At 39.7% G+C, this 10,473-nt stretch overlaps 2 protein-coding genes across 3 annotated transcripts; one reads left to right on the top strand and one right to left on the bottom strand.

Moving 5' to 3' along the window:
• Nucleotides 1-570: 570 nt before the first annotated feature.
• eif2ak1 (eukaryotic translation initiation factor 2-alpha kinase 1) lies at nucleotides 571-10,263 on the bottom strand. Of its 2 annotated transcripts, none has more exons than XM_083993758.1 (15): nucleotides 9,881-10,263; nucleotides 8,167-8,334; nucleotides 7,483-7,619; nucleotides 7,303-7,337; nucleotides 7,110-7,209; nucleotides 6,932-7,012; nucleotides 6,742-6,835; nucleotides 6,598-6,649; nucleotides 6,132-6,516; nucleotides 5,895-6,003; nucleotides 5,563-5,669; nucleotides 1,694-1,808; nucleotides 1,516-1,595; nucleotides 1,124-1,357; nucleotides 571-869 (listed from the first exon to the last, which is right to left on the bottom strand). In XM_083993758.1, the coding sequence occupies exons 1-15, from the start codon at nucleotides 10,053-10,055 to the stop codon at nucleotides 744-746; spliced, it is 1,998 nt and encodes a 665-aa protein (XP_083849884.1). In that variant the 5' UTR covers nucleotides 10,056-10,263; the 3' UTR covers nucleotides 571-743. The 2 variants fall into 2 exon arrangements, with proteins under 2 accessions (XP_083849884.1, XP_083849885.1); XM_083993759.1 differs by lacking the exon at nucleotides 9,881-10,263 and adding an exon at nucleotides 8,579-8,691.
• LOC311003096 (ankyrin repeat domain-containing protein 61-like) lies at nucleotides 2,305-5,465 on the top strand (the record flags this gene model as incomplete). The annotated part of the gene is made up of 5 exons (XM_083994781.1): nucleotides 2,305-2,334; nucleotides 2,801-2,895; nucleotides 3,123-3,291; nucleotides 4,066-4,266; nucleotides 4,836-5,465. 5 exons carry the CDS (start codon nucleotides 2,305-2,307, stop codon nucleotides 5,463-5,465), a joined length of 1,125 nt encoding a protein of 374 aa, XP_083850907.1.
• Nucleotides 10,264-10,473: the final 210 nt, after the last annotated feature.

Raw genomic sequence — 10,473 nt, 5'->3', positions numbered from 1 at the left:
AATTGCCCCACGGGTACATCCGGGTACCTGCGATGAAACGACGTCTCTGATTGGCTCAGTCGGCCGTTTCTCTGCGAGAAACGTGTTTCGGGAAGTCGCATGTACACACCTCTGACCTTTGTGTACATGATGTACAATCAACATTACGTGCTTTAAATTCAGCTGTTGTGTAAATCCATACCTACCACATACACTTGATGGCACCAATTACTGTGTCTATGCTGAAATGTATGGCCATGGTACCTCACTTATGAAGGTTGTGAATCCATAACCAAGTGCATTCCCTGAAAACTATAACCCAACATCTGAACAATCAGCTAAATGCATGTGGAAATAAATGTGCCCATGTCCCCATAAAATCACAATTGAAAGTCTTACTCTGTCCTCAGCAGCTGCTTCTGCTTCAGGTTCAAGAAGCTGCAGGAAATCAGAATACACATCATTAAATCTACCTGTCAATCACTTTTTCAGTTTGTCATAAATGTACAAGTTTCAAAGCAGCGATCCAAATGACTTGAATGAATGAATTACTATTCATTGAATCTTGAAAATCCCATCAGACATATGATTTATTGAAATAAATAATTGCACCCTTACATCAAGATACACTCAAATGCTTACACGCACACACATACACACACTCTCTCTCTCCACCACTTGTACCATATCAGCTGTAACATAGTATAGCAGTAGTTAAACATATCAAGTTTTGACAGTCTGTAAATTGTTACATTTTTTAAGGCTCAGGTATTGTCAAACTCAGAGACATGAACTGTTGCTTGTGAACTCTGAAGCCGACTGATCTGTCTCCTCAGCTGCATGATCTCTTCCTCCTGCTCTTCAACCCTTCTCTGCAAACCATGGATCACCTGATAGAGAAAGAATTCAGAGCCCTCAGTGCAAATGCAAGTATAATGGTCTTCCTGGAGCCATTGTGTGTTAAATGTTATTTTGAAAACACACAAGCATGTAAGAATAAGAATGAATAAGAATAAAAATGACTTTATTAATCCCCAGAGGGAGATTATGCAACACATATAGTGCAACAATTTAGATTAGATTAGATTATTACGTAACATCAATTGTGTTGATGTCATTATTTTTAAAGTGAAACACTCCATACCATGTCTTTACTGCAGAAGAGTTCACTCTGTAGAAGCTGGCTAGCTGTGGGTCGGACAGTAGGATCTTTACTTGTTAGCTTCATGATGTATTTAGCCAGGACTGGCCATCTGCAGCAAAACGAGTCTGGGACTTTCCCCTCTCTCAGGTCCCCAAGGGTTCGGACTCGCTCCATCTCCGTCCCAAAGGGCTGGAATAGCTCGAGAGCTAGCACTCCGATGCTATACATGTCTGACTGCAAGGATAACAACAAGATTAATATAGTTTAAACACCTAAAGACTGGCAGTGTTTTAACATGTCAAAGAAGAGATTATTACAGTGACGAATATGAAGTTCACAATGGTTTAGCATAACACAAATAATGGTATAAGTTGTACTATTACAGTGTTTACCTTTGAATCATAATGGGAGCCCTTCAGTTGTTCTGGTGCAGCATACACAAATGTACCAACACCTGTGGTGTGAGAGGAATCTGCAAAACACATCAGAAATGTGACTTATAAGCAAATAGCGCCATCTATTGGCTCTAGGAAGTACTGTGCCATGAAAATATATTAAATGAAGTATTACCACTGGTGGGGGGGCTGGTTCTTTTCAGTCCATCAAATATCATATCCCTACAGGCCAAACCAAAGTCCCCAATCCGAACATGGCGGTCCTTAGCGTGGAGGAAAATGTTCCTTGGCTGTGAGAAGAGCAAAGAAATTACAATTATTTCCATGTGTGGCTGCCTGGGTGTGAAGATGCAGATGTCAGAGGTTTTTGAATTTAGACCATGTTTCATAAAAATATTAAGGGGATAGTGAAATAGTGAAAAATTACATTCCAAACACTTATTTTGCAAAAATATTTTGAATGAAAATAGGGACTACAACACTGTGATGTAGGTACTGGATGTGTGTCCATCATAAAAAGGAGTGATTAAGAAATAACAATTCTGCTTTACTAAAAACAAAAAATACATAGGTGCCACAACACTACAACTTGTTAACCACCCCCTTTAATTGGCCCCACACACAGCACCACGTTATCAGTTCCGACAGAAAGGCTGCACGTCAAAGTTAGACACTCACACATAACACCAAAACGGAAGCAGCTGCTAGAAAACACCAAATACAGAAAGGAGAAGTAGTAAGGTTTGAATTCTCCCACGTCAACATTAACTGGAATTTCTCTCAGAAATGAACGCTTGCAACAACAAGAATAAACAGGTTCTGATTGCCACTGCCCTTCTCAAAAACTAAGCACAGAGAACTGGGAAGCTGCAATACCTTGTCATGCTGGAGGATTAGAAGGAACATTATCAAGCTTCACAAAAATGGATTATACGCTGCTGTGATGGATGAACACTTGGGACGTGTTGAAGATGTGTCAAAAAAGTATGGGAGCAAGATGTTGCATTTGGAAACGTTTTTTTGGAAGGTAACTGCAACAACGCAAGCATCTTTTAAATGTTAAATTAAGAGCATAAAGGTTAACTTGATTAAAGGTAGTAATCAAAAGAAACGTAATGTTTGCAGTGTTTTTGCTCCTGTTAAGTTTCTAACAACAGTTACTGTAAAAATAAATAAATAAAAGGAACAAGTACCACACATCAGGTTTGAACAAGTAAGGATCTAGTTACTATTTTCTTGGTGTATTAAATTTTTCGTTCTAACTTGACATGTCTTGACTCAGGGCCTTGCTGTCTTTCCCCTTCACCTGGCTGCCTCTCACAGAAAAGTGAAGAGCATGCAGACCCTGCTGTCAGCAGGAGCAGACCCTGAAATGAGGTGTGCACAAACACCCACAAGAAAATGCACAATAACGTCCTAACTGCATCCATCAATACTGGGTTGTTAGATATAAACTCCAAGTTTATATTTCCTTAGACAAAGACGCTCAGGTATACGGTATGAATTTAATTTGTGGTTTAGCGATCTGAGGACTTCCTGTTACTGCTCAAGCTGTGAAAGTTCCCCCTCAGCATCAGTGTCACAAGTCTCTTCCTCTGTCACAGGGACCATCTCGGCCGGACCACACTACACTTGGTGATAATTGGTTGGCCGAAGATCCCTACGTGGCCCAAACCAGACACCAAGTTGCAGACTGTCATGATCGGTGTGCACCGTAAAGCTGAGGCCTGTCTACGGCTCCTCTGTGAGCACGGCGTTGACATCAATGCAAAGGTGACCAGTGTTTTGAACGATAAATAGCCTCTTCTTAAACTAATGTAAGTTACTGTCGGTGAAATTCAACAGGTGTGGGGTGGTGCGTGGCGCAGTGGTTAAGGCGGCCGCCCCATGTAGAGGCTACAGTCCTCAACGCAGGCGTCCCCCGGTTCGAATCCCGCATCGGGCAGACCTTTCCTGCATGTCATTCCCCCTCTCTCTGCCTCCCCCTTTCCTGTCTCTCTCTACTATGGTTATCAAATAAAAAAAATAAAATAAAAAAATATATATACTTAAAAAAAAAGAAATTCAACAGGTGTATGGTAATCCCAACAATGCCAGAGTAACATTCAATTCCCAGTGGTGCTTGGTGGTTGAGTGGTTAAGTGCACGTCCCATGTTGGCAATGCCCAATGCAGTGATTGCCGGATTGATACCTGACTCTGCCGACCTGTACTGTGTGTCATTGCCTCAGTTTCTCTCACAATAAAATAAAAAAAAGAAAATGTCCAAAAAAATATGTGATAATAATAAAATAATAAATAATAAAAAATAATAAAATAAAATAAAAAATAATAAAATAAAAAAATTCCCAAATTGAAAGGAAGGAAATGCTGTATTACAATAAAAGTCTTGATTAATGGCTGAGGGTTTAAAGTGCTGGCTAAGTGTGTAAAAAATGAAATGTAAAAGTCTGAAATTAAATATATTAAAACATAAATTATGAATAGCCTCCTCAAGAATGCAGTTTGTAATTTTGCTCTGGTCTTGTTTCTTGTGGTTTCTCCAAAGGTGGAGGGACAGGGTCAGGAGACGGCACTTCACCTGTCAGTGCGCTACACTGCTGTGTCTGCTGTCCGCATCCTGACCAGCTACGGCGCTCATGTTAATGCAGTGGACAGCAGTGGGATGACGGCCCTTCATATGGCCGCTGCCATGCTTCATAAGGACATCATAGCCAACTTGAGCAGGCGGGGGGCGGACATCAACATGGTTTGTGTCGTTGCTCTCTTATTTGTTTTGGGTCATTTTGACACAGTGGGTGGAGCACAGGTGTAATTAATGATATTGATTAGAGGACATTTGATGACTCACTTTAATAGAGCAGACCTCGTTATTGTTATTAGTAACACCTGTGCTTTTCCCGCCAAAAGCAATAATGTTCACCATGGAAGCAGTTCAGCAATGTCCAACACATTTCCTTCAAATCAAAACTAAGGTATTAACATAGAAACAGATAAATAAATAAAAATTAATTCAGGAGATGCGGCCTGTTGAAATTATATTCAGTCTGATATAAATCAATTAACCTATAATTTAGGTCTAATTTCAACCTTTTATTCTGAGATTACACATTGAAAACAATATTAATATTATCATTATTATTATTATTATTATTATTAACATGTTACTTTTGCTTTTTTTAATCTCTACTTACCATAAAGAATTACAAATATCTCAGTGTACACAAATGCAAAAATGTTCAGCCAAAATTTCTTCTGGCTGGGCTATTAAATTATGTGCTAACTAACAGATTTAAATCTTAAAAACCTTTTCTCAAGGGAGCGAAGAACAGTGGAAACACTCCTCTGCACTTAGCTGCTGTGACAATGGCTATGAAGACCACTAAAACACTGGAAGACGACTTAAACTGCTTCTCTGAGCTGCTGGAGCACGGGGCCGAGCCCGACGCAGAGAACAAGGCGGGAATAACACCGTTACACGAGGCGTGCAGCTCAGGCAATGAGGAGCTTGTGGACCTGCTGCTCAGGTATGGAGCCAACATCAATAAGCTCAGCCAAGCAGGAGAGAACTGTCTATTTCTGTTCCTGAATCACAGGTGTAACGTCAGGAACTGCTCCCTGCTGGTCAAACTCCTCAGCCTGACCTCTCCACTCACAGTCTACAACAAAAATGGCCACCTGCCCTTAACTTTGAGGTTACCATGTTTCTTCAAGCAGAGAGACCGGCTACTAAAACTCATTCAGCAGCCAAGAAGACTTCAAGATATTTGTAAGACTTGTATTTATCTCCAACATGTCTGGGACAAGAAAGAGAAACTGAAAGAAACCCTGCCCAGGAGGCTATATGACTTTGTCTTCAACTATTGGGAGAACATACACGACATCTCCTTTGTGACTGGTGATGAAGAGGACTCTTTTAGAAATGTATTAGATGTTGGTCTGAGTTGAGACCTGTGTGTTCATTAAAATGTTGCAGGTGACTGCTAATGTTTGCATCAAGCTGCAAAGACTTGCCAATGAAATAAAATCTGTCAAAGCCCCTTACCTTCAGGTCTCTGTGCATGATTCCCCTGGAGTGAATGTACTCCACTCCTTCAAGGATGGTTTTCAACAGGCCGAGTGTGTGTTCAGGATCAACACATCCGTAAGGACCTAAAAAAATTACAAATCAAAAAGTGCAACGTGTTTAATTTCTTTAGAACACATGTGAAATAAATTATTACCATAAATGTATTAAATTACATTAGCAGTCGTTTGTAAATAGAGACAAACTGATCAAACTTGTGCACTTTAAATAAATGAAATCTACATTGGAACAATATAAAATTGTAGAGTTATTAATATAATATTAATTCATAATATTAATTAATCAATTACATCTTGAGGTTTGTTCTTCTTTGGGTTTGGCATTTCTCTCAGAGATCCAGTCCTTTAATGAGCGCTCACACAGCTGCATCTGGATGTAGAGCATAAGGTGGAACTGTACCTGCAGACACAGAGGAACAGTAATGAAACACATTTCACTTAAACATGGAAACATTTGGAATGTAAAGAAAGAAATGTTAATCTTGCTAGTAATTAGTCTAATCCCTGAGAGGCACCTGAAGCACCTACCTCTTTGGAAGGCTTTGTTGTGCATTTGACGGCCCACTGTTGACATTCCTTGTCGATGCAGGAGTTGTTGTTCAGCTCGATGCTGCTCCTGCTGGACTCCTCCTCTAACAATGCAGAGCTGTCCCAACCCATGGCAGGACATTTGGAGCTCTTCACGGCACCACGCTGCGAAAGGAACACGCAGGGGACATAATTTTCTGGGAGACGTCGCACTGTCTTGGAACACACCACCTGGCCCTTCTCTTGGGCTGGGACCAAAGCTTTGACAGACTCAGCGTCTGCTGGAGATGCTTTGGTACTTGGATCTGCATCTGTTGGTGCTTCACCGAAGCTTTGAAAAACTATAGAGGAGCCGGTGTTGCTGCCATCAGGGCTCTCATCAGAACTGCAAAAACAGTTTACAGTTATTAGACACATTGCTATCACATCATACGTAGCTGGTTTGTAATTTTGTTTTCAGTCTTACTTGTCTTCTTGTCCAGGTGATTCCAGTGCAGGCAGAACAGACTTGGAATCCACTGCAAAGACAGTTCATTCATTAATCTCCATGAACAGTAACTTTATCTATTTCAGCTAAACAAACATCACAGGACAGAGGTTGAATACTCACATGCTACAGGCTGAACATGTTCCATCCATGCAGTGTGATAACCCACAACATTTACATGCTGCAGGCTGGACAACACTTTCACTTCCCTCAGGACCTGGATTAAAGAAAACAACCACAATCACTGAAGTGTATTTCTCTGTATTTGGGTGTAAAAAAAAAAGGGCCTATTGATAAAACCCTGACAGCCCACCTTCATACAGTCATCCTTTGAGACTTTCTTGATCAGAATTTTCTTCATTGCATAGTGTTGTCCATCAAGTTTGTTCATAACCTACAAGATGATGACAGAGAAAAAAACATGACTTAACCCATGTGCTTTACAGGAACTGGACAGGATTAATAGTGTAGTTGAGAACTGAGCACAATACCTTAAATACATTTCCATACGATCCTTTTCCAAGTCTGCAGACTTCTTCAAACTCACTAAGATACCGCGACGTCTGCGCTTGAAATAGTCCCTCATTGGGTCTGTGGGAGGTCGACAACCAACAATTCTTACATAAAACTTGCATATTGCCCGGGGGAAGATCAATATTCAAAACCAGACAAGGTGAACCTTACCTTGCAGACGGATTGTGTGTATTTGTGCTGAGACCCTGTAAAATAACAAGAATACACTGTGAGCTGACAACAATAAACACTGATAAGATTACAAAGCCATAACCTGCATGCACTGCTTTGATCTGAATGTTTATTGACATTCATATCAGTGACTCGACTAGTGTTGAAATGTCCACTTACCTGGGGGTACAACGAGGAGCTGGCAGCATTTAGCAGCTCGGTGAAGGCCCGGTTGTGCTGAAGTCTGACGGTGCTGAACTCATCACTTATGGCCAAAGGTGAGAGGAGGTTCATTGCTGCTAAACGCTGTCCAATGACTGTCAAAGACAACAGATTAAATGTAACTGAATTCAGAGTTAACCACCAACTGTACATTCAAATTACTTCTCACAGCCTACACTGCAAAAACTCAAAATCTTTCCAAGAATATTTGTCTTATTTCTTGTCAAAATGTCTCATTTCTAGTCAAAACGAATCTCTTTCCACTTAAAATAAGACTCATCACCTAAAAATTAACTTGTTTTTAGACAATTTTCCCTTGTTCCAAACAGATTTTCACTTGAAATAAGTAGAAAATTCTGCCAGTGAAAGCAAGTTTTTTGTGCTTGTTATATGGAAGAAAAACTTGTTCCACTATCAGATTTTTCTACTTATTTCAAGTGAAAATATGATTGAAAGGAGTAAAAAGTGTCTTAAAAACAAGCTACTTTTAATGTGTGATTTAAGTATAATGAGATTTGTTTTGACTAGAAATTACATTTTGACTAGAAATAAGACAAATATTCTTGGTAAGATATTTGAGTTTTTGCAGTGTAAACACATATTTACTTATTTTTAATTCCTGTATAACAACTCTGTAGATACCTTTGAACAGCATGCGTGAGCGTGCTGGATTGCTCTCATAGACGAAACACAGGTGCTCCAGCAGAGACCCCAGAAGAAGGTGGTTGGGGATTGCCGAAGCAAACTCTTGGATGGATGGGTAATGTCTACCAGCAATCAACACCTCACGGTCAGTATCTGTGTCAGAAGCTGAGCATAGAGGTAAAAAAAAAAAAAAATGTGAAAGAGGAAACAGTGGTGAATCATTGTTTTAAAAACTCCCAATTTCTGGTTCAGTTTTGTTTCTGCAATTTATTTATTTTTATAATAAAATGTCCCCTCAAAAACTCCAGACTGGATACTGACGCACAAAAAACACTTTAGATTATATTCTCAACTGCCAATAAAAATCAAATACTCACATAATATCTATAGAAAGTTACAACTGTCTTACCTTCTTTAAGGATTTTTGCAATGATTTCAATAATGTTTTTTTCTCCTAGGTCCATCTTTTTCTGTATTAAAGTCGTTTTATATGTAATATTAACCACTCAGAGCTGTAATAATGATTATCGTGTTCACCTCCAAGGCTCAAAAACGAATGCATCTTGATTATAGCCTACATAAGGGGGCGTCTACAGCAGTAATGCTTATCTGCCTGGTCCAGCAGACACCAGCGTCCTCCACCTACTGTAGCCTAAAAACATGACCAAGCTGAGATGCTTGGCCCCAGTGCCAGAGTGGGAGGGAGTGGTTATATCGTCTGTCAAAATTGCCTGCCACCTCTTCTTTCATTAGATTGTTAGATTAGGATGTGTCGAGTAGAAAGTCTTGACTTGTTTGCCAACTTCAAATGTGAAAGGCACAATGTTTGAAACCTCAAGCAAAATCCACTTATGGTCTTGGACTTAGGAACAATAAAATCAGGTTATTCCAGCATTTGTTTATTCAATATTTTACTTTTTTCCCATATAGCCTATCAGACTTTCAGATTAGGGATAGAAAGAAATAATAGACCAATAAGGTCCAATATACTGATCTGCATATCACAGGATGGACATTAGTAATATAGATGGGCCTATTTACTGAGATATACAGCTCTGTTTAGAAAAAAATCACATCAGTTTAAATAACTGAAAATTTGCACAATTTCAGAGACTTTAAACAGGATTGGAATAACTTCTGGTAATACATTAGAACGGGATTTCAGTATTGTAATCAAGTTATTTCTATGACATAAGGACCAAAGTTGATCCTAGTTTGTAGGTACACTAACACAGTGAAATGGCAGTAGGATGATTGTCCCAAGCTGGGAGAAAGGCTCAAATATCTCTGAATGCAAATACATGATGTTATATCTATCGCTCTGGGCCAGAGGTGCCATTTTTAGGAAGTGTAGTTAGTGTAGTCTAATTCCCCAAAACCAAACCACACTTCCTAAAAATACAGTTTGTTATTTCACTCCAAGATACACCAGCAGTTTATGAAATGAGCTAAAATGTAAAACAGCTGTTTGGTGTAGGCTATGTGATTTTATGCTGGGGTAATGGTGGGCTGGGCTTGGTGACGTTAATAAACACATCGCATATAAATAACCTAACTGAGCCCGAGCACTAAAAAAAACACAAATGCTAATTTTAATTATTCAGAGACAGACATTTTGTCCTGGTACACAGCCACCTATGTTTAGTTTACTCTAGTAATTGTTCCTAATGACAAGACAAGCGGCCCCTTTAAGTACAGAAAAGCTGCTTACTGTCAAACTGGACTTCATCGTCCTCGTCGGATGCCAAACTTAGCAGGCTAATGTTAGTCCCAGACTCGTGTTTCCTCCTGGTCGATTTAAGGCTGTGTCGGGCCAACAGGTTACTGCCATTACTGGAGCTTTCGTCCGACCGCAGGACTCCGCTGTTGGATCTTGAACTGAACATTTTTCTACTATGTGTTTAACGATAGCTCCCTCAAACAAAGTGTGTAATTTAAAACGCTGCCCAATTTACAGCAGCTACCCCATATCTGCGATAAGATATGTTAAAACACTCGATAAATCCGAGCTTCTCTAATGTTTACATCGCATGGTTACATCTGAAAAGACAGTAGAAAAGAGACAGGTCCCACACCGACCACCATGTCCGATAATGAGCATGAGTTCAGAGCCGTAAAGGGACCGTCTGACAATGAACGTGCGTGACTTTACATCGTCATTAACTTATCGTGAAAAAAATAGATTACAGTCTAAATTGCAGTTTAAAATCAACAGAGATGTTGAGTTGTAGTAAATCCATAAGTTGAAGGTTTAATATTGAGGAGAAAGACCCAGAAACAAAAAACGATTTATTCGTTTTTGAC

This window comes from Trachurus trachurus (genome assembly GCF_905171665.1).
Source record: "Trachurus trachurus genome assembly, chromosome: 19".
NCBI lineage: Eukaryota > Metazoa > Chordata > Actinopteri > Carangiformes > Carangidae > Trachurus > Trachurus trachurus.
The sequence above is the reverse complement of the archived record's forward strand: the minus strand, read 5'-3'. Positions and strand labels throughout refer to the sequence as shown.

What these genes read in the sequence shown, in the direction of transcription:
- eif2ak1 (XM_083993758.1), bottom strand. Translation starts at nt 10,055, where the DNA reads ATGTTCAGTTCAAGATCCAACAGCGGAGTCCTGCGGTCGGACGAAAGC. An exon ending in ACACACAATCCGTCTGCAAG is followed by an intron (nt 7,210 to 7,302) that starts GTAAGGTTCACC and finishes GACCTCCCACAG; the next exon opens with ACCCAATGAGGGACTATTTC. An exon ending in AACCAGCCCCCCCACCAGTG is followed by an intron (nt 1,596 to 1,693) that starts GTAATACTTCAT and finishes TGTGTTTTGCAG; the next exon opens with ATTCCTCTCACACCACAGGT.